This window comes from Equus przewalskii, chromosome 17 (assembly GCF_037783145.1).
Source record: "Equus przewalskii isolate Varuska chromosome 17, EquPr2, whole genome shotgun sequence".
NCBI classification, from domain to species: Eukaryota; Metazoa; Chordata; class Mammalia; order Perissodactyla; family Equidae; genus Equus; species Equus przewalskii.
In genome coordinates this window covers 60,119,729-60,140,946 of record NC_091847.1, presented here as the reverse complement: position 1 = coordinate 60,140,946, position 21,218 = coordinate 60,119,729, and the positions used below count along the sequence as shown (strand labels likewise).

Genomic DNA, 21,218 nt, shown 5'->3' with positions numbered 1-21,218 from the left:
AATGTTGAAAATTTTATTTACTGTTTATTAATATTTTTTCAGCCTTGATAAATTGCACACTGCACTTTCTGAGTTGTGTTTCTCTATAAATTACGTACCAAACATGGTGGTTTGGGAGCATACCTTTACCCCCCGAGAATATTTGACTTCTCATCTGGAAATCCGCTTTACTAAGTAAGAAAGAATATAAACTGTTTTGGGTTGTTGGTTCAGTTAATGTTTGTTATATTTATTCTTCATATCTATACAGTGTTTCCTTTTATGATGAGAAGCATTAGTAGAACTGATATAGTATAAAGAATAATGAACTGGGAATTTCTTAAATTACCCAGATTCTTGTCCCGTACTGGTTATTAACTAGTTGTAACACTGGACAAGCCATTAATCTCCATGATCCTTGGCTTCCTTGTAAGCAGAATGAGAAGACCGGAGCAAATCAGTGTATTTCAGCAGGCAGGTGGTAACCCAATAAGGTGATGAAATCAGTTTAGAAGGTTGTAGTCAACATTTTAAGAAAGAAGAGGGAGGGAAGGAAAGGAAAGAAGGAAGAATAAAAAGAATCTGTGCGGGGCCAGCTCGATGGTGCAGCAGTTAAGTGCGCACGTTCTGCTTTGGTGGCCTGGGGTTCGCCAGTTCAGCTCCCGGGTGTGGACATGTCACTGCTTGGCACGCCATACTGTGGTAGGAGTCCCACATGTAAAAGTAGTAGAAGATGGGCATGGGTGTTAGCTCAGGGCCAGTCTTCCTCAGCAAAAAGAGGAGGATTGGCAGCAGTTAGCTCAGGGCTAATCTTCCTCCAAAAAGAAATAAAACGGAATCTGTGCATTGTATGTAATAAGTGGAAATATTCCTTCATGAAACTTTTCAGTTATGTGTATGTGTGTGTACTGAGTTATCATGCTACATACATATCTTACAGTGTGTCATAGTCAAATGTTTGAAAACCTCAGGACTGGATGAACTCTTAAGTCTTTTCTGAATTCAGATCTATGCTGTTGTGCCAGTAGAATTCTAGACTTTTGAGGTGCTCAATTCTAATTAGAGTTTTGTAAGTTGTATATATGTTTCTTGAAATGTTATTGCATGTAAGACAGAAACCTTTCAGTTTTATAAATGTTGCTTCAAACTTTTCCTAAAATTACACATTTATTTATCAAAGAAAATAGTGATTGATTTGACAACTTTTTTTTGAAAGGCTTAAAGCAATTTATAAAGCAAAATTTTGCCAAAAGTTTTTCAAAGTTTTGTAGTCATTAACAAATAGTATTTGTACCATATGGTTAACAATGTTTTAAGTACCATGAATAGTAATGAAACAGTATAAAGCTTAGAGCTACAACAATTAGAGAACAAAATAGGAGACTATATAAATGGGTGGTAAATTGAGTGTTAAGCCATCAGTTGCCTAGAGAAGAGTCTGGTGTTGAACAAAGACTGTCTTTTGCTCTCTTTTAGTAAGCAGGCACCCTGACAGTGAAACCCAGAATGCTCTAGTATTTAGACCAAAGGGACATTATACCCTGTGGTATTTATTATTTTCAACCAGGTGGGGGTGGTGGAGTGGTGGGTGGAAGGTGGGGTTTAGTTTATAGCTCCCTTGTTTTCCTTCTGTAAATAGTCAGGTCCATTAATCCATGGAGAAGCAGATGTTCTTTTTACCAAACTGCTTAGTGATCAGGATCAAGGCAAGCCTGTAAACTTGATTACCTGGGAAAGATTTTTGTACCAGGAGAAATAGGTTATGAGTATTAGTCGGTTGAATTTTGCTCGTCACTTGAGTACAATCTTAGGACTTAGAGGCTGTATACAAGGATAGCAGTTTTTGTCTTGAGTTGGTGTTTTGGGACTGTTTCTAGTGATGAGGTTTGTCGTCTTTAAGGATTCATCCTTAGAAATACAGCTCTAAGATCTTTGCAAATCTAATGCTCAGGGAGCTTTAAAGACAGTGAAATGGGGTGGCCAGTTTAGGAAAATATTTTCAAAATTTCTGTTTCCTTTTAGGCTTATACAGTTTCTTAGGATATAAACCAAATAGAACTGTGTTTTGTGTGCTGTGAGTGATTAAAGAATGATGAAATTATTTATTGCCTTGTTTTGAATGTCATGCATTTTGCTGAGAGGCAGCACTAAGTTAGGCCATCGTGGGTCAAACCCTAGACCCACCACTTCCAAGGAAAGTGACCTTGATCAGATTAGTTTACTTGAGTTCTGAGCCTTAGTTTTTTCCATCTGTGGAATGGTGGTGATAGTAACTACATAGTAAAGTTATTTGGATCGTAAGTAATATATATAAAGCCTAAAAAACTACTGGCACATCACAGTCCCAGGTGAATTCAAGCTATGGCCTAAATAGTCCATTGTACTTGCTACAGACCACATATCATGTTAAAGGAACTTTTTAAACCCCCTTTATCCTTAAGTCATTTTTATTACTGATGTCCTTAGAATTTTTTTGATCACTTGCATTCCCATTTCATTGTAGCTTTTTGGTATTCATTCTTTTTTTTCTGTTGTTTCTTTGGAAAATAATGATAGTAATTGCATGGCTTTCTAACGAATTTTTATTTAAAATTAATTTTTATCGCTTATTTAATAATAGAGATCAGAGGGTGAATGGCCTGTTGACATAAATGCAAAAGTTAAGGGCTCTTTTCTTACTCTTTTTCCCCCAGGTCAATTGTTGGAATGACTATGTATAATCAAGCCACACAGGAAATTGCAAAACCATCAGAGCTTCTAACAAGTGTAAGAGCATACATGACTGTACTCCAGTCAATAGAAAACTATGTGCAAATTGATATTACAAGAGTATTTAATAATGTTCTTCTTCAACAAACACAACATTTAGACAGTCATGGAGAGCCAACCATTACAAGTCTATACACAAATTGGTAAGGAACACATTTAGAAATTTGGAGTGATATAAAGTGTCTTTGTAATGAACTACTTAGGAAAGTTATTTTCTTTTGAATAAGTGCTCATTCCTGTTAATTTATTGGTCAACTTAAAATATATGCAGGAATGTATACCATAATAAATTCTGAATTAAACAATTTCTCCTGGTCATATATTTACTTTTCTCCTTAGGTATTTGGAAACCTTGTTAAGACAAGTCAGCAATGGTCATATAGCCTATTTCCCTGCAATGAAAGCATTTGTGAACCTACCCACAGAAAATGAATTAACATTCAATGCAGAGGAATATTCTGACATATCAGGTGAATAATACTATGACATATTTTAAAGAATGAAGAAACTTGGATTCTTTTGGATTTTGATTCTATTATGACTATTTTCATTCAATTATATGCGTGATCATACATTATATCTTAGACTTACCTTTGCATTTGTTACTTTTCTTATTCTGGAGACTTTTCTCAAGATTCTATATTAATAATTTGCTTCTATAATGGAATGTTCCAGTATGTTAACGTTTATTTTCTTAAAGTATTTGCTCTGTCAAAGTATAAAATTAATTATGTTTCCTTTCAGAAATGAGGTCGTTATCAGAACTACTAGGCCCCTATGGTATGAAGTTCCTAAGCGAAAGCCTTATGTGGCATATTTCATCACAAGTTGCTGAACTTAAGGTAATACAGACTTTATTGATTTGGGCTTTTAGTAAAAACATTAATTCCTGAAAAACATTTCAAGACTGTGAACAGCAAGGCCAGAATGTTAATTACTTTAACCTGACATGGAAGTTCTTGTATGTAAATGAAATTATAGAGCCAGCAGGGCCTTTCAATAGTATCTTAGTTTAGTTCTCTCTGTTTTACAGATGAAAAAACTGAAAGCCTAGAGGGGTGAATTGACATACTAAAGGAGACTGAAACTCAGATTTCTTGACATTTGGTCAAGTCTTCATTCTCTTGTACCATGATGCTTTTCTTTGAATGACCGTGTTTAAAAATTCCAGCCAGAGTCATTTGTTTAAATTTGTAGTTTGAATGTGTTACTCTCCACAGATTAAAATACAAACATTGTTACGCTTACTGTTTTTTCTTACTATTATGCAATCTTTTAAATTGTCTTATGCCCTTTTTAAGCTAAATGAAAAATGTTTTTAGAATGCTTAGAGTTTTAATAAAGACATAAAAGAACTGAAGCAACAACATTTTAAATAACTTTTTTTGAAGGCCTTTTAGAAACATCCCCGTGCCAAGGTGATTTATATTGAATAAGCCTGTGTATATAATAGGTATCTAGTTTTTGAAAGAATTGGAATTTGAGCCACTAAAACTTGAACTTATGAGCAGAATAGAAAATATGCCTTTTTGTTTGTGAAAGTTTTTTGGTGGTTATTTGTGCCTTGCATTTTTAATTTCTTAAGAAAATAGTCTATAGCACTGATAAGTAGCCTCCATTTCAAATGTAGCATATAGACGTCTATATGTGGTAATCTGATTTTCTGAAAATTGATCAAATTTATTGGATAAGTCAATTCCTATAAGATTAATAATATTTTGCTGAGTGAATAAAATAGATGGCAAGAGTCAGTGTGACTAAAAGGAGAAGCAACATTATCCAGTGGTTAAGAACTCAAGCTTTCAAGTCAGGCTATCTGAATTTCAGTCCTAACTCTCACTTATGAACTTTGACTTTGGACAAAATTTAAACTCACCAGCCTTTTACTTTGAGAGAGTTATATGAAGTACTACATATCAAGCACCCGGGTACTCAGTATAGTGCCTGACACAGTAAGTACTGAGTAAATATTATTTTGGTGTTTATCATATCGTTATCCTCTTGATCTTTTCTTTTTTCTTGCTGAGGAAGATTCGCCCTGAGCTAACATCCACGCCAATCTTGCTCTATTTTTTTAGTGTGTGGGCCGCCAGCATAGCATGGCTGCTAACAGAGTGATGTAGGTCCATGCCTGGGAACCAAACCCAGGCCACCAAAGCACAGTGTGCTGAACTTAATCACTAGGCCACTGGAGCTGGCTCCCAATCTTCCTCTTTTTGCTTGAGGAATATTCCTCCTGAGCTAACATCTGTACCAATCTTCCTCTATTTTGTATGTGGGTCCCCGCCACAGCATGACTGATGAGTGATATAGGTCCATGTCTCAGATTCAAACCCACGCCACTGAAGCAGAGCATGCCAAACTTAACCACCAGGACATGGGGCCAACCCCTCCTCTCATTCTTTTTTAAAAGAATGTTCTACCATTCTCTCTTTTTTTTTTTTTAATAAGATTTTATTTTTTTCCTTTTTCTCCCCAAAGCCCCCTGGTATGTAGTTGTATATTTTAGTTGTGGGTCCTTCTAGTTGTGGCATGTGGGACGCCACCTCAGCATGCCTTGATGAGCAGTGCCATGTCCGTGCCCAGGATTTGAACTGACGAAACACTGGGCCACCTGCAGTGGAGTGCGCGAACTTAACCACTCGGCCACGGGGCCAGCCTCCTCTACCATTCTCTTTTAAAAACCAACTGTTAGACTTTCTAATGTGGATTTTAAATACACAAACTTTATACTTTATGTGAGTTTAAATAAACATTACAATACTAGTTTTGGTTCTTTACAAGAAATATCATTTTTGTTTATTAGACACATTTCCCTGTAAATACATGATCTCTTTTCTGTCCTACTGTTCTCAGGTAACAAATTTCTCATCTCCAATTTACTTTCTTGTGTTCCTTTCAGTACGAGGTAATAGAAGAATTATGGCCCAGTAGTTTTAGTTTGGCAACTATTTTTAATCTCAGACTAAATTAGTAGATACTTCTGGAATTGTTAGTGTTTTTAGTGCTTCTTTGCCATTTAATGTGTTGGATTGAGTATTGTGATGTAGTAATAAAATTAGCCTGTTTGAATCTCTCTGTATTGTATCTATGAGAGTTCAGAGGCATCTGATGTCCTTAACAGCACTGCAAGACCCCTGTAGGATCTGGCCTTCCACTTTTCCTCACCTCCTTTACTCTTCCAGCCTCGTTGGCCTCTTGCTGTTGCCTCATCTCAAAACACTCTTCAATGAGATATTGTCTTAGCTTGTCTTTTCATAAAATTTGTGTATTTTTCACGTCACCATATCAGAATATCCTTCCTTGACCACACTTTCTACATTATTTCTTTTTATTCTCTTTATCCAGCTTTGTGTGTATCTTACTTGTGACCTCTCATGTCACGTATCTGTTTATGTCACTCTCACTAGAATAAAAACTCAGTTACAGTCGGCCCTCTGTATCTCTGGATCCACATCTGTGGATTCAACCAACTGCAGATAGAAAGGTCTACAATGGTTGTATCTGTACTGAATATGTACAGACTTTTTTTTTCCCTTATCTTCATTCCCTGAACAATACAGTGTAACAGCTAGTTGCATAGCATTTACATTGTATTAGATGTTATAAGGAATCTAGAGATGATTTAAAGTATACGGGAGGATGTGCATAGGTTATGTACAAATACTGTGCCATTTTATATAAGGGACTTGAGCATCCAGGGATTTTGGAATGGATTGGGGGGGTCCTGGAACCAATCCTCCGTGGGTACCAAGGGATGACTGCATAAACTCTCTTAAAGCCTCGGTGCTAAGTTAATATCCAACACGTAGCAGGTGCTTGGTAAATATTTGTTGGATGCAAAAATAAAAATAGTTAGCTTTCTTGACTCTTTACTTTGTTCCAGGACTTTTCTAAGCTCTTTACACATATATTATTAACTTTAAATCCTTAAAACTGATAGTGTCCCTATTTTACAAGTTAGGAGAATAAGACCAAGAAAGATTAAGTAATTTGTCAAGACTCACATGCTTAGTAAGTGGTAAAACTAAAATTTGAACCCGTATAGTCTGCCTAGCTCTAGAGCTGATACTAATGCCATGCTATACTGTCTCCAGAAAAGAAAAGAATCTTAGTAGTCGTCTAACCCACCCTTATCTGATGCAGGCACATATGCTAGGTGATAGGTGATGATCTGGTCTTTTTGAAAATGAAGCAGTCTTATCAATTACTGTGTATCTCTACTTATGTTGAGTCAATATCTAAATAGGAATTTTTGATTGGGCCTCATTCTTACATCAGGAGGCAGAGACTGCCTTTGACAAGATCACTCTTCACATATTTAAAAATTTTTGTTGTGTATTATTGTCATCCCCATGTGAAATACATTTATATTTGGTCTCCCTCTCTTCAGTACAAATTCTGTCTTGTTAGTGTCATTCTTAGAGAATAGTGCTTTGAACTGACAGTAAACTTTCGCTAGAGATCTGATTAGTGAGGGCCACTTGCCTACTCTGGATACTGTACTTACTAATACAGTTTAAGGTAGCATTAACACTTTTGGTAGCTGTGCCATATTATTTTCATATCAACTTGCAATCAGATACGTTTTCTTTGATTTTTTTTTTTATATATATTGACCTTGAACTGTGGCTCTCCACATCATGTATTTTGTACAATTTTTTATGACCTAAGTGTCACTTTATTGCTCTTTTAAAAATTGATCTTGTTAGCTAGTGTCCATTATTTCCAGATCTTTGAGTTGAGATTTTGTCAGTCTTTTAGTAATCCTTTTATAAACATAACTGTCTTAGCTGTTTCCTTAAGTATTAATGTTATCAAATACTCTGATTCTTGAAAAGAAATGGAAGGAGCTTGTGTTTTAACATTTCTCTCATATCTTGGGGTGACTATATTTTCTTTCTCAGCTATTATTAAAATTTAATTTAAAGTTGATGTGTTAATAATATAAATAATGTTAACTTCTTTTTTAATGCTATTGAATTTTCTGACTCGAGATTGTTGTTTCTTGGCTGGATTCTTTTTCAAATATTTGATAATAGTAAACCTAAGTCCAAAACCTAGGCAAAAGAGACTTGTGTAAGAGCTTAGGTTCATTATCTCTGAGCTCTATGGGTGTGAATTAGCTTGAGTTTCTCATTAAATGTAATATGCTCCAAAACTGAGATGGTTTAGGATACTAAAACATTTTTTTCTCTAAAACTTTTGATTTTAGCATTTTGGTAATTTTCTATGTGATTTTCCTCACTTGACTTTTCATTTTACCTTTTAAAAAACTTGTGTATTTTATTAATGATTTAATGCTAGTTGTAGGAAGACTTTTAGAAAATCATGCAATTATGTTTTGGTATTTAGGGGCTTTCTATTTTTACTTCTTTCTTCTGAAGTAGTAAATCCTGATTTTATTAAATGTCTTTCAAAAGGCTTCTTCATATGGTCAACCATAAATATGAAAGCTTTACTTTTCTAACATTGTGTCTTTATCATTTAAGTTTCTTCAAAACAAAGTTAGTCCTAAGGATTCAGTTTTCTGGAATTGCACAGTGCTTTACAGTGATTTTCTTGGAAATGCCTCTTAACAATCCCAAGATGTAATCCAGATTTCTCTGGATTCAACTACTTGTGTATTATTTAAGAACTAGAGAAGGTGTTACTCATGATTTTATATTCTCAGCCTCTGTGTACTGAAACATAATTCCATGTGTATTCTTGTATTTAATTCTATAAGAAATCTTATGATCATAATATAATGATGTTTCATATAGACAAGTTCAATGTGTTGTATACTTTTCTATTTCATTGAAATAAATCTCCAAAAGTACTCATTCAGTGATGATTCTAATTGTTTTGCATCTTTAAGTGTCCTACAAAATTACTTTCCTTAGGATAATCTAGTTTATTAAATTGGAAAAACAAAATAATGTAGATTTTTGCTTCCAGTATTGGTAGGCTAGGTTATCTAGTTGTCCCCTATAGGCAACTTAAAAAACTAGAGAGAGAGAGAGAGAGAAAGAGTCTTCTTTTAAAGAGGAGAGAAAAAAGATCGGTATTTCTAGGCTAAAATAAGGAGAATGTGGGAACTAGGAGACAAGCCTGACATTGGAAAGCACTTTTGACCTGAGGACATTTGCTGATCCAGAAGTGGCATTTGTAAGATTAAACTGTAGTTTTGGTGGCCTTGTCGGGTGAGGGAGTCTATACTCAAAACCCCAGGCGTACCCAAAGTGGGAGTGGGAAGTCTGCTTAAATTCTTCGTCACCGTCACCCTTTTTACATGGACTGCCCAAAAGGTTACCTTTGCAGGGTAACAGTGAACTGCAAGTGATTCACCCCTCTCCAGGATTTGCAGCCCTGTCCGTGTTATTCTTTTTGTGCAAGGAATCTCGAGCCTTGAACCTGGGTTAAGGCGGTCCTATGTTAGTAGTGCCCCAAGGTGCTTGCCCGAAGCTAACAAAAATCCACTCTGGAGAAAGTTTATCTTCATCCTAGTCTTAAATGATTGCTACAAATAGTTTTTCAAACACAATGAGTTCTAGCTGGGGAGTGGAAGTCTGTGGGAGATCAGTGGAGGGTGGAGGTAGGAGGTTTAATACATCTGGCTGGCTGCCATGATTCTTATGTCATTCTGCCTCTCTCCTGCCACCAAACGAGGAGCACCCTGTTTCTGGTGTTCCTTGAATTTAGTGTCTTCTTTAGCTGCATTACTTCTTAAGATAGTGAGAACAAATTGAGTACATAATAATCCCCATACAGACATGTGGTAACCCGCTTGTTTTCAACCTCAAGCCTTCCTTTCTGTGCCACTGCCTACAATTTCTGAGCCCTGCTTGGGTCCTGAGGTGTGCATTAGCTTCTATCTCCACAACAAGAACTTGATGATCAGAATTCTCACCTCTACTTCTTTGTTCTAGTTTCCATCTTCTAGGAATTTGTTCTCTCTCCTTTGGTCTTGTTTCCTCTGTTATTGTAGGTTTATGCCTTTTTATTCTTTTTCTTCTCACTTCAGTGGATTTCTGGAAGAAGCTGAGTTTTAGGCATGTGAAGAATTTTCTACATTTAACTATCACTTCCACATAGTTTACATACTTGTTTGAACATTTCTATAGGAAAAATTTCTGAAAGTGGATCAAAGGATATGAACATTTACATTTTTTCTGATACTGCCGTATACCTCTCTGAAAAGATTGTAACTTATGTTCTCCACATTAGAACATGATGATGTAATAGCATTTTAGTCTTTTTTGAAATTAGATCATAAAATGTTTTTTTTTTTTTTAAAAGATTTTATTTTTTTCCTTTTTTCTCCCCAAAGCCCCCCAGTACATAGTTGTATATTCTTCGTTGTGGGTCCTTCTAGTTGTGGCATGTGGGACGCTGCCTCAGCGTGGTTTGATGAGCAGTGCCATGTCCGCGCCCAGGATTCAAACCAACGAAACACTGGGCCACCTGCAGCGGAGCGCGCGAACTTAACCACTCTGCCACGGGGCCAGCCCCTAGATCATAAAATGTTTTGAGGGGAATTATAATATTTTTAAGGTTGTCCTGTTAACATCTTATCTTTTCTTTTTCTCTATTTTTTTAATGTTTAATCTAAACCAACATAAAACTAGATATTATATGGCTGCATCTTTTTATTTTAGAGATGACCTTAATTGTTTTTGGTTCCTGTTTTAGATGAGAATCTTTTTGTTTCAAAGAATAAATTCGTGTTCCAATAAAATAGGAGATGATCTTTATATTTAACGATTATGAATAAATTATGTGTCAGACAGTCAGCACTATGCGTGTACACTCATGGTAAAATGTATTTATTATTTTCTGGAGAAGAAAACAACCAGTCTTATTGCCTACTAAAATTCTTGGTGTGTTTCATTTGAAGTTGTGCCCATTGAGTCAATTTCTCCTTCCAATCCTGCCAAAAGGATTGTTTTGGCGTTTTATGGATCACTTCTTCTGGTACTTCACAGAGTCCTAGAAGATTTTATTTTTCAAATGAAGTAGCAAATTTAAATATGAATTGTGGCAAAATTTTAACACTTTTTTTAACCAGTTCTTCTTTTAGTGCCCTTGATTTGTTTCACTCTATTTGTATCAGTTTGTTCTAAACCATGTAGTTGGTACTTCCTAGTATTACTTCCAGCTTTCACTTCATTTGTCAGTGATATTAATCAATGGCTTTAAATATATAGAGAGCTCTATTTCAGCATACAATTGAGGGGAAAAAAGGAAAAAAATTATGTAAACCATTACCTTCAAGAGGAGATGACATTAACTTTTCTTTTTTTCTTTTAAAGGGTAATGGGCAAACAGATACTTTAGGGTAATTGTTCTTAAAGTGCAATCCCCACATCACCAGCAGCATTACCTTGGAACTTGTTAAAAATGTACAGTTTTTGGTTTTACCTCAGACCTGCTAAATCAGAACCTGTGAGACTGGACCTAGGAATGTGTGTTTTAATTAAGAAGTCCTCCAGATCATTCTGATGCACACTAAAGATTGGGAACCACCTCTTTAGTGATTAAGAACATGGATTTTTAAATCAGGCATATCTGAATTCAAATTCCAAATTCCACTGTTTAATATCTCTGCAACTTTGGCCAAGTTATCCAACTTCTTCGAGCCTTGGTTTTCTCAGTTGTAAAATTAGAATATCACCTCCCTCATTTGAATCAGATTAATGGGATTACTTGTAAATTGCCTAATGTAGAATCTTAAAAATGATTGTAGTATCCTTACTATTAAATATATACTATAATTTATCAGTGGTGGTCTAGTGATTAAGATTTGGCGCTCTCAGTGCTGTGGCCTGGGTTCGTTTCTCAGTTAGAGAATCACACAACCCCTTTGTCGGTCGTCATACTGTAGTGGCTGCATGTTTCTGTGATGCTGAAAGCTATGCCACTGGTATTTTAAATACCAACATGGTCACACATAGTGGACAAGTTTTAGCGGAGCTTCCACGTAAGACAGACTAGGAAGAAGGACCTGGCCACCCACTTGAGAAAAACTGGCCATGAAAACCCTATGAGTAGCAGCGCAGCATTGTCTGATATAGTGCCTGAAGGTGAGAGGATGACGCAGAAAGACCAGGCAGGGTTCTGCTCTGCTGTGCACAGGGTTGCTAGGAGTTGGAATCAATTCAACTGTGCTAACAATAATTTATTTGTTCTAAAACACACTGATCCTATATTAATATTTCTGAAATTGCATGTGTCTTATCATCACATATCAGAAAAACATTGTGTCACTTTAATTGGTAGAGGTTTTTTTCTTAATGGTACCTAAGATAATGGTGCATTTAAAATTCAGTGATGTCTTTGATGCACTGATGTGATATTATGTTTAAGGTGCATGGGTACTGTCAAAGTTGGACATATAGTTTGAGTGTGTATTGATTGAATCAAGTTCTAGGATGGGATGAGTATCGAATTGGCCCCAAAGAGAGCAGGCAGTCTAATCAGTGACTGTAGAAGTTGAGTAAAACATAAAAATGGGAGTTGAACAGCTGATTGGGAGCATAAAGAGAAATGATCTGAAATGATATCAAGTAATCTAAACAAAGTTCATCCTGGTACAGGAAAAATTATTTTTATAGATTTTCTGTGTAGTGTTTTGCATGCTCCCCTTAATCATTTGTCATCAGCCTTTTTGGCTTGTAACAAAACTGCTGTGGCACTTGAACAATATGCTTGCTATATCTTTGCACCCAGACCCACTGAATTGAAAAATCCAGGCTTTCCAAATACATATATCCATTATCTCTGCCAGAATCAAGTTAATTCTGTTCATTTTAGTTATAATTTTTAAGCAAAATTACTTTTCCAGTGCTCCTTTTAAGAAAAACTTCTTTAATGAGTTATACTTTTCTTTGAGTACCTGTCCTTCACTCCCTTCCCTTATGTATATTCTTTCTTTCTCTTCCCTTTTCTCAATGGTCCCTGAAAGAGAAAGTAGATAGTGGACACTTCCATTTTATAATTTGTGCTGGGAGACATTGCCCTATTATAATCTCCATGACGTGGTCCCATACCCCGACATGTTATCCTCCCTCTGATTGCATATGTCCCGTGATGAACTCTAGGCTGTCTTTGACCAACTTTAACTTTAGCAAGTTCTTTTTGTTTTGGTTGGAATTTATTGCTCTCTATGTCCACTTCAGTGTCTGCTTTTTATTATTGAGGCTGTTCTGTATCTAAGCATAAGATAATCCTTTATCCTACTGCTTATCTTTATTGCTTTTTCCTGAACTCCTCCCTTCTTGAATTTGAAAACTGAAGGAAAACAATCCTACGTAAATAATTTTAAGATTCTTTTATTAAAACAGCAACAAAAATACATAGCGTAGAGTATCTGGGTTTCATAAATTGTGTTTCCTACTTGTCAGATTGTAATTTCCAAGCATGCTCTTATATAGTTAACACAAGGAGGTCTATGCCTGACCTAGGATTTTTCTTTTTTCTTTTTTAGAAACTTGTGGTGGAGAATGTTGATGTACTGACACAAATGAGGACCAGCTTTGACAAACCAGACCAGATGGCCGCGCTCTTTAAAAGATTATCATGTGGGTAACTCATGATACTTTTTTATAAGCATTAAAAAGACCTTGACACTCAGTGTTCAGCTTGTGCTCAAAATCTGTAAACATAAATGTAAGTAGTAAATTATGAAAAGTACTCTTTAGCTTATGAAGAAAACTAGAAAATTTTTGCAGTCAAGCCATTTTTATGTGCTTCACAATTTTTTTTTGCCCTACTCTTAGTATGATGTGTTGAATGTTATCAGTTAGTTCATGAACCTATTAAGTTTAATACAGTAAATCTATATTAATTTAGACTAAAGGAAAATTAACTTTTATGTGTGTAACTTTCTAAAAATCAACTTTATTGAAGTACAATTTACATACAACAAAATGCTCACTTAAATTTAAGTGAACAGTGTGATGGATTTTGACAAATGTATATATCCACATAACCATTACTTCTTGTTTATTTAAAAGCCTTCCCAACATTAAAAATTAGTGAAATCCCGGGGCCTGCCCTGTGGCCGAGTGGTTAAGTTCTCTCGCTCTGCTTCGGCAGCCCAGGGTTTCTCCGGTTCGAATCCTGGGCCATGGACATGGCACTGCTCATCAGGCCACGCTGAGGCGGCATCCCACATGGCACAACTGGAAGGACCCACAACTAAAAATACACAACTATGTACCGGGGGGCTTTGGGGAGAAAAAGGAAAAATAAAATCTTAAAAGAAAAAAAAATTAGTGAAATCCCAAATAAAATAGTCTTTGTATTTGAGACAACCAGAGGAAGAGTTTATCTTCCCAAATAAAAAATAGTCCTGAGCAAGATTAAAGCCATGCATGTATTTTACATTCTTCCCCTTTGATATTTTTCTTTTAAATGTTTTGCAGCTATAACATGTTTTATAAAACTATAAAATGATTTAGAGGATCAATTTATTAGGCTGTCTTGTCCTACTTAAAAAAAATACAAACTTAATAAAAATGAATATAAATTAAATTACACAACAGGTTGCCTTGAACAAATCAGTGATTGCCAGAACTATAAAGGGAAAGCAACGGGGGAGTTCTTTAGGGGTAGTGAAACTGTTTATAGTGGTGATGGTGGTAACACAAATCTACACATGTTAAAATCTTTTGCTAGAGCTATACACCAAAGGGAGAAAAAAGGTTTACTGTATGGTACTTTAAAATACGAAATTAAAAAAATGGGAAAGACAAGACTGACTTAGTAGCTTTATAGGGAGGAGGAGTGTAAATAAATACTTCGTAGAACATTATTTTTTAAATCTCTACCGGATTTTTTTTGTTCATTGTTTTACTGTATACTTATATTTTCCAGTCTTTTTCTCTTTATTCTTATTGTTTTTGTTTTTTTTCATGTTTCTCTTATTTTTTAATACTTATTTCACCACCCAACTAACCTTAACCCTATTTAACGTCCTACTAATAAACAATGTTTTCACTGTATTATCTGGTTAGAGGCTACTAATCCACTGCAATTTTCAATGCCTTTTTACTGTTACTTTAACTCACCTGTTTGTGGAATTGAAACAAAATGGAATTTGTTAAAATTCCAAGCAGAACTTTCAAGTTTTCAAACTAAAATCCATAATCCTTTATCTAGATTCTGTTTGCTTGAATTTTTTTTGTTTTTTTTTGAGGAAGATTAGCCCTGAGCTAACATCTGCTGCCAATCCTCCTCTTTTTGCTGAGGAAGACTGGCCCTGAGTTAACATCCATGCCCATCTTCCTCTGTTTTATATGTGGGATGCATGCCACAGCATGGCTTGATAAGTGACGTGTAGGCACCCGAGATCCAAACTATCGAACCCTGGGCCACTGAAGCAGAGTGCAAGAACTTAACTGCTATGCCACTGGGCCAGCCGCAACCGTTTACTTGAATTTTGTGTGTAGTAGTGGTGATTCATGACTTGTAGAATTGACCAAAATCAAAAGCTAAATTGTTGAGTCTTAATGTGCCATATATATCGAATTTGTCTTAAAATAGAATTTATTAGATCTTTTTTGTGATTTGGAAAAAGAAAAGATCTGCTTGAGAGTGGCTCATTTAGGGGAATAGAGAAAGATACTCTTCCAGTCGACCTGTTTTTCAAAATACTCTCTTTAGTCTCTGATCTCTGCCTTTGTGCTTCCTTCACCCCTTATCCAGAAGTTGATGTACTTTTATAGCAGTTTGATCTTCATAGTCAACAAGCACATTCTTTTAAATACTCTTAAAAAGAAAAAGCGATATAATTTATCAAAAGTAGCTCTGGATTGGGGAGCAATCTGGAATTATCAGTTTTAGGACTTTCTCACTGTGTGACTTGAGCAAATTTAATACTGTCCCTACTCCTTACTTTCTAGTCTTTGACACTACGTTTCTTGGGGCTAGGTTCATCACTTTACTGGCTCTCTTATTCCAGACCTTTATTTTCTGGTTTTCATGTACAAATTCTTACTTTTTAAAACTTGCTCCACTCACTTTTGCCCTGACTTCACCACCATCTACAAACCTTCTGTTGCCTCCAGAGACCTTCACTTTAGCACTGCTTGGATGTTATTATCCCGAAACGGCTGTACTAGTAAGATCTTGAATCTGGAGCTTCACTCTCAGACCACAGTTGTGTCTTCCAGCTCTCCTACTCCTTCACTCCTGTTAAACTTTGTTCTGGCTCATTGAAACTTTGATGTCTCTCCAGTTTTCTAATCAGCCTCTTCCTGGCTTTACTTACTTACTTATTTTATTCTGGACTATAAAATGTGATTACTGATTTTAATTGCATTCTCCTTTGTGCTGTCATACCCTTGACTTTTTGTTACATTGAACATCCTAAGCAATTTCCCTGATCCTAGAAAAGTCTCCTGCTCCCTGGAAGCCTGGTCTGCTTGTGAAGTAACACTTCTTAAGTCTATTCTTAAACCTGCCACTTACTCATCCTACCACTCTTCATATTGCTAAACTTTTTGACTCAATTGTATTCGCTGTTTCATCTTCCCTAAGTACAGTGTAGTATGGCTACTTTCTTGACGCTTTTCTGAACAGGTCATTAGTGACTACTCATTTGCAAAATCTGCCCCTCTTTCCGCATTCTTATTCTACTTGCTCAGTAGTGTTTATCTCTTTTATTCTCCTTTTTATTGAAACTTTATTCTCTTCATTTGCCAGTACTTTTATCTCTACCTTTTTTAGTCATTGTTCTACAATCCTATTGGGAAAATTTATCCAGTCTTATTTATCACTGTGTCTTAAATTTTCATCCCCAGCCTTGACTCTCTCTATTGAGCTCCAGATGTTTAATACCAAGTGCTAGTTTGACCAGAGCTGCTCAAAGTGTGGTCCAGGGACCAGAAGCAACAAGCAACGGCACCACTTAGGAGCTTGTTAAGGATGTAAATTGTTGGGTCCCCAGACCTACTAAATCAGATTGCTGGGGCCTAGCAGGTGACTCTTGATTTGCACTAAAGTTTAAGAAACATGGTTAGACATCTTCAGCTATATGACTCATAGATACTTCACAGCGTCTCTGGAATGGGAAGGATCTTCCCCTCATGGGAGGTGCAAGTGGGTGGGGGAGAAAAAGCCTGATAGTCTTTGGTAATTGACCATTTCATTACGCCCCTTGCCATCCACCCAGTGACTCACACAAGAAAACCTGGATATCCTTCCTGATACTTCCTCTTATCACAATCCACATCCAATAGCTGTATCTTGCAGATTAGAGTGCTAGTTGGTGGGTCACATTTGGCCCAAAGACATACTTTGTTTCTCCCTATGGTGCATTAAATTAAAAGAGAAAAAATTTGGTCGTTATTTTTTAAATGGGAAATTTCACATAAAAATCCAAACTTCTGGCTTCCCCCTCATTTCTCAAATAATCATCTTATTGAACATCTGATCTTCTGGGTCTCAGGTACTCTGCTGAGTGCTAGAGATAGATAAAAAGATTAATAAGACTGGTTCCTGCTCATGTGGAATTTATAACATAGTTGTGCCTAACATCATTTTGTTAACACTGCTATTTTAATTCTCATCACATTTTGGCTTATACTATGCCTGTTTTTTTGTTTTAATAAAAGACACTTATGGTAAAGGTTTAAACAAACCGTACAGGAGGTAGAAAGTCAAATCAAAATAATTCTCTCCATTTCTACTCCTCAGAGCTAACTACAGTTAAGAGTTTTCTATGCATCTTTCTGTCAATTTGTCATCTATATGCAAATTATATGTATGTACATACAATTATATGTATGTATATATAAATGTATGTATACACATATATGTGTGTATATATATATCTTTTTCTCTCATGTAAATGGGATCTTATTTTCTTAGTTTTCTTGACAGTCCATTTAGACTGTTACTGAAGGTCTAGATTATTATTCTGTTTATATTTGTATTATATATTTGTATTTTTTGTATTTTTATATTTGTATTTATATATTTGTATATTTGTATTATTACATAGTACAGTGCCTTGTATATGGAGCGTAATTCAATAAATGTTTGTTGGCTTTTTAAAATATGAAAGTATTGATCCTTCTAATCCTAATTGCCTTTGATTTTGTTAGCCAAGTTTTCTAATATTAAATATATAGTAATAATTTTCAGAAAAATGCTCTCTAACCACAATGAAGTGATCAAATCCATTCATAGTCTTCAGCTGCCTAGTCTTGCAAAACTGCTTGTGATCTCAAAGGTCATTTTTTGTTTCTGGATCTCCACAGCTCAGTAACTTAAGAATTTAGCATCTCCAATTTAGAATGGACGTTCTGGGTCCATTTGAAGATTTAACTCATATCCACTCTGATCATTTTCTTCCTTTTTCTCCCCTTGTCTCTCACCTTCTTCCTACCTCTACCATTTCTGAGACAGGATTATACCGGTGGCTACTTACGATTGTTTCAAGATTCTGCTAAACCATCTAAACTATTTTAAAGTGTACTTCATTTGAAGTAAACTATAATTTTCTTAATTTTAATATCAGCTTTCAGTACTTTTGCCTCTTTAGTCATTTGTTGTAATCAAATTGCTATTAATTGTGCCTTTTATCATGGGAGTTTTATGACTAAGTGTTTTCTCCAAGGTTAAGAAAGACTCTAGTTCACACTCTTTTCTTCTCTTCTCCTCCCCTTGCTTTAAATTTAGCTGTTGACAGTGTCTTGAAGAGGATGACAATAATTGGTGTAATTTTATCCTTCCGATCATTGGCACAAGAAGCACTTAGAGACGTAAGAAACCATTATAAGTACATATATTTTATCTAAATAATCCCTTTCCATTTCCCAGAAATTAAAAGTTACTCTAAATTTTGCCTGGCAGTAACATAATTAAAATTCAAATTTTCATACTTTTATAAAATAAAGTATATAGAAGTTATAGTTATTTAAACTCATTTTGTTTTATATTGAAATGCACAGGGTATAACTTTCCTGGATATTGTCCTACTTTTTCAACTTTTCTCTTTATGAAAATACTTTCCATTTTGACTATACTCGGTTTGGTATCGAATACATTCCATTTCTATGTATCTTAGTCCTTTAGAAAATCACATGAAAATAGATAAAGTAAAGTAACTTTTATGAAAACCAAAATTAATCAAATGGTAATATTTCGTAAATCTAGAGGTTGCCATTTAAAAATAATTCTGCATTCTTATTTGTTGTCCTGTCAGGTCTTGTCCTATCACATTCCTTTTCTTGTAAGTTCAATTGAAGATTTCAAGGATCACATTCCAAGGGAAACTGATATGAAGGTAAAAAAAACTTCTATTTGGATTTTACGGTTTCTAAAAGTAAGATTTAATAAATCCTGTACTAGGGTAAAGTTTCTACTTTAGAGTGATCACTTAGCATGCTTGCCATTGAAAATGCATCTTTGGGAGCTCAGCACCAAAATATTATGTAGACGTTTTGAAAGTCAGTCTTCCTTGATCACCTGTAGCAATGTAAAATGAGTTGATGTTGATCTTTTTTTTCCTTAAACTGATAGCTGTTTATAAATGGTCATAAGCAGAGTGAGAAAGATAAGTCAGTGAAGTGAGAGTTGTTTTATTTTAAATAAAGCTCAATTCAATCAGTTTTTAAAAATTGATGTTAAAAAGTCACTACAGGGGGCTGGGCCCGTGGCCTAGTGGTTAAGCTCAGTGTGCTGCTCTTTAGTGGCCTGGGTTCAGATCCCCGGCACAGACCTACACTGCTTGTTGGTGGCCGTGCTGTGGTGGCAACGCACATATGAAACAGACAAAGACTGGCACAGATGTTAGCTCAGGGTGAATCTTCCTCAGGAAAAAAAAAGTCATAGAAGGATGTTAATTGTGGGCTATAATTTTTAAATTTTTTAATATCCTGTTTTTAATTAATAAATGTAAGATAGAAAGTTGGTAGTCTTATGTGAGTCCATAGTTTTTGTTTGTTTTGAAAATTTATTGATCATGAAATCCCACCACTGATCTAATCCCAGCAATGATTTACCAGTGGTTACACCTCTAGTAAGTGACATATCAGGGCTCATATCTATGTTTTCTAAGCTTTCATGTTTCTTGGAAAGATTATTTTCTGTTTTGCATATTTTGGAAAGCACTGACTGGAAAAAGTTATGTCTAAACTCTTTTGTATGACACTGAAGTCTCTCCTCAGATTGATGCCACTCTAACTTTTTGAGGCTTATTTTCCATCGCTTGTTCCATCCTTCTCCTGCTCTCTTCCTTTTCTTACTCTACTCCTGTCTTCATATGTACCCTGTGAGCATTCCTACATCTATCTGTTTTGTCCTCTAATTTATTCTGTCTGAAAATCCCACCCTTCTCTGTTTCTCTCTTTTGAAATCATACTTGTCTTTTAAGGCCTGATTCAGTTGCCATCTTCTAAGAAAGATGTCTTGATCCCCAAGTGATAAAGAATTTCTTTTTTCTTTGTCTTGTCAGAGAACTCTTTGTTTAACCATTGTAGAATTAAGCACATTCTGCCTTGTATTATAGTTTAATTTTTCCACTTAAATTTCTACTAGTTTGTAAATATGTTGAAGACCAAGACCTTTTTTGCTTTATTTTTGTTTCTCCCACAGTGCTTTGCATAGAATAAACATTTGAGATCAAAGATTGTCCTATGATTGAAAACTGTGTGAATAGCACAAAATTATTTCTTAAGGGAAACACTGTAGGAAAAAGAAGTTAAGAAAATATTAAAGACAAATCCGTCCCTGAAAAGATACTAGTGTGCAGATTCTGAGAATACTAATTAATATTCTAGCAAAAATTCAATTCTCTTAGCACCTGATAATTGTATTTAGTTCCGGCAAACTTTCTACAGAACTTATTATTTTTTAAAAAGCCAAACATAATTTTTAATAGTTTTATTGAGATATAATTCACCTACCATAAAATTTACTTATTTAAAGTATACAATTCAGTGGATCTTAGTATAGTCACACAGTTATATAACTGTCACCGCAATTTTAGAACATTTTCATCACCCCAGAAAGCAACCTTGTACCCATTAGCAATTATTATTTCTTCCCAGTCCCCAGCCCTAGGAAACCACTAGCTACTTTCTATCTTTATAGGTTTGCCTATTCTTGACACTTCATATGAATTATACAATATGTAGTCTTCTGACACTGGCTTCTTTCACTGAGCCCAGTGTTTGTAGGTTTATTTGTGTTGTAGCAAGTATCAGTACTTCATTTTTTTATTGCTGAATAATGTTCCCTTGTATGCTATATACCACATTTTATTTATCCGTTCATCAGTTGATGGACATTTAGGTTGTTTGCACTTTTTGGCTCTTACAAGTACTACTACTGTGAGTATCCATGTACAAGTTTTTGTGTGGACATATGCTTTCGTTTCTCTTGGGTATATCGCGGGAGTGGAATTGCTGTGTCACATGGAAACTTGATGTTTAGCCTTTTGAGAAACTGCCAAATTGTTTTCAAAGTGGCTATGTCAT

General features: G+C 35.3%; 1 protein-coding gene across 6 annotated transcripts in view; it reads left to right on the top strand.

The window, feature by feature from the left end:
• Positions 1 to 21,218, top strand: part of NCKAP1 (NCK associated protein 1) — a 94,585-nt gene that overhangs the window by 66,276 nt on the left and 7,091 nt on the right. For all 6 annotated transcript variants that reach the window (XR_011528467.1, XR_011528468.1, XM_070580388.1 and 3 more), the window contains 7 exons: positions 43 to 174; positions 2,673 to 2,891; positions 3,088 to 3,218; positions 3,493 to 3,590; positions 13,217 to 13,310; positions 18,418 to 18,500; positions 18,944 to 19,024. Coding sequence is in view for 4 of the 6 variants with exons in the window: in XM_070580388.1 (XP_070436489.1) it covers positions 43 to 174; positions 2,673 to 2,891; positions 3,088 to 3,218; positions 3,493 to 3,590; positions 13,217 to 13,310; positions 18,418 to 18,500; positions 18,944 to 19,024 (838 nt within the window). In the remaining 2 variants the exon portion in view is untranslated. The remainder of the gene's footprint in view (positions 1 to 42; positions 175 to 2,672; positions 2,892 to 3,087; positions 3,219 to 3,492; positions 3,591 to 13,216; positions 13,311 to 18,417; positions 18,501 to 18,943; positions 19,025 to 21,218) is intronic.